The sequence below is a fragment of the Tupaia chinensis genome, unplaced genomic scaffold (genome assembly GCF_000334495.1).
Source record: "Tupaia chinensis unplaced genomic scaffold, TupChi_1.0 Scaffold000438_1, whole genome shotgun sequence".
Classification (NCBI taxonomy): Eukaryota; Metazoa; Chordata; class Mammalia; order Scandentia; family Tupaiidae; genus Tupaia; species Tupaia belangeri.
The window spans coordinates 971,754-973,295 of record NW_006159943.1 but is presented as its reverse complement, the minus strand read 5'-3'; the positions used below and the strand labels follow the sequence as shown (position 1 = coordinate 973,295).

General features: G+C 59.9%; 1 protein-coding gene across 1 annotated transcript in view; it reads left to right on the top strand.

Annotated features, from left to right (window-relative positions):
* The window catches only part of IQGAP3 (IQ motif containing GTPase activating protein 3), a 57,643-nt gene that overhangs the window by 36,754 nt on the left and 19,347 nt on the right, over positions 1-1,542 (top strand). The window contains exon 24 of the mRNA XM_006155226.3: positions 1,249-1,401. Coding sequence (XP_006155288.2) covers positions 1,249-1,401 — 153 coding nt within the window. The remainder of the gene's footprint in view (positions 1-1,248; positions 1,402-1,542) is intronic.

Sequence of the window (1,542 nt, the reverse complement as noted above, 5' to 3'; positions counted from 1 at the left end):
GCCGGGCCCTGGGGTGGCCCGCCTGCCGCTCTCCAGCTGCAAGCAGAAGCAGCCGGAAGGGGCCTGGGGCTGGGGACTTGCTAGCCCCGAGCAGGATGGGGACCAGGCAGGGGCTGGTGAGGAGGCCTCTGGGGGGGCATGCCTAATGCCACCACCTCCCTGCTGCCAGTGCACGCGCCCCACCCCCCGCTCAGCGTGGTGCGCAGGTTCGCCCACCTCTTGAACCAGAGCCAGGAGGACTTCATGGCTGAGGCAGAGTTGCTCAGGCTGCAGGAGGAGGTGGTCAGGAAGATCCGATCCAATCAGCAGCTGGAGCAAGATCTCAACCTCATGGACATCAAGATCGGTTTGCTGGTGAAGAACCGAATCACCCTGCAGGTGAGGGCGCCCAGGTCTACCCTGAGAGGCCATGCGAGCCGTTCTCTGGGTGCACGTCAAGTCCTGTACAACTGTGGACTTCATCAGGACCTTGTCCCAGCGCCCCTGCCATTCTAGAGAGCCACTTCTGGGGGACACATGATAGAGTAGAAAGAACCCTGCATGTAGAATTGGAATGCCTGGGACCAGCAGGTAGGGTGGAGTTTAAGGCAGCTTGATCCCGCGTGGCCGACCGCACGGCTCCAGTCCTGGACTCAGTGGCTCAAAGACATGCCAGGCACGTGTGCATGTGTGTCCAAAAGCCCAAGAGGAGAGGGATTGTGACATGGCCATCCCACTTGGGGGCTTCCCTCCCTCTCCCTGTCTCTGTCTCCAGCAAGTCCATGTACACTAGAGCAGAAATTTAGAAAAAGAATTGGAATGCTCGGCTCTGCCCGTGCCTGGCTCTGCTAGTGCCCGGTGATGGGCCTCTGAGCCAGCCTCCTCACGAGTAAGCTTGGAATGGCGAGCTTCTCCCACCAGGCCAAACGCAGACAGCCGTGGGGGCGCCTCAGGTCACAACGCACCATGCAGCAGGCGGGCCGTTAGGACACAGTGAGAGCTCCACCTCACATGTGCACAGCTGTCTAATGAATGAGAAATAATGGCGAAGACAGACACGGTGCCTCAGCCTGGCCGCCCGAGTCTCTGGGGCCTCACACCTGTGCGAGCAGAGGGGCCAGATGGTGTTCAGGGCCCTTCCCACCCCAGAACCGTTCGTCCCCCTTGAACAGCAGAAAGCCCTGGCCCTTCAAGGCGCTGAGTCCAGACCATCTGTTCCGCACTCTGCTGACCTGGGCTGGGGTATCACCCGCTCCCCCACCCCTGCAGGAGGTGGTCTCCCACTGCAAGAAGCTGACCAGGAAGAATAAGGAACAGCTGTCGGATATGATGGTTCTGGACAAGCACAAGGGACTGAAGTCGCTGAGCAAAGAGAAACGGCAGAAGCTAGAAGCATACCAACACCTCTTCTACCTGCTCCAGGTGAGCAGAAGATTCTGGAAGGAGAAGGCTCTCTCCTCTCGCACCCTCCGGGCCGGAGACCTTGAAGCCTTGTCTGTGCCTTCCCCTCCGTGCAAGGTGTTCTTGCCCATCATCCTAGTGCCTCACGCCCAGGTAAAGAGA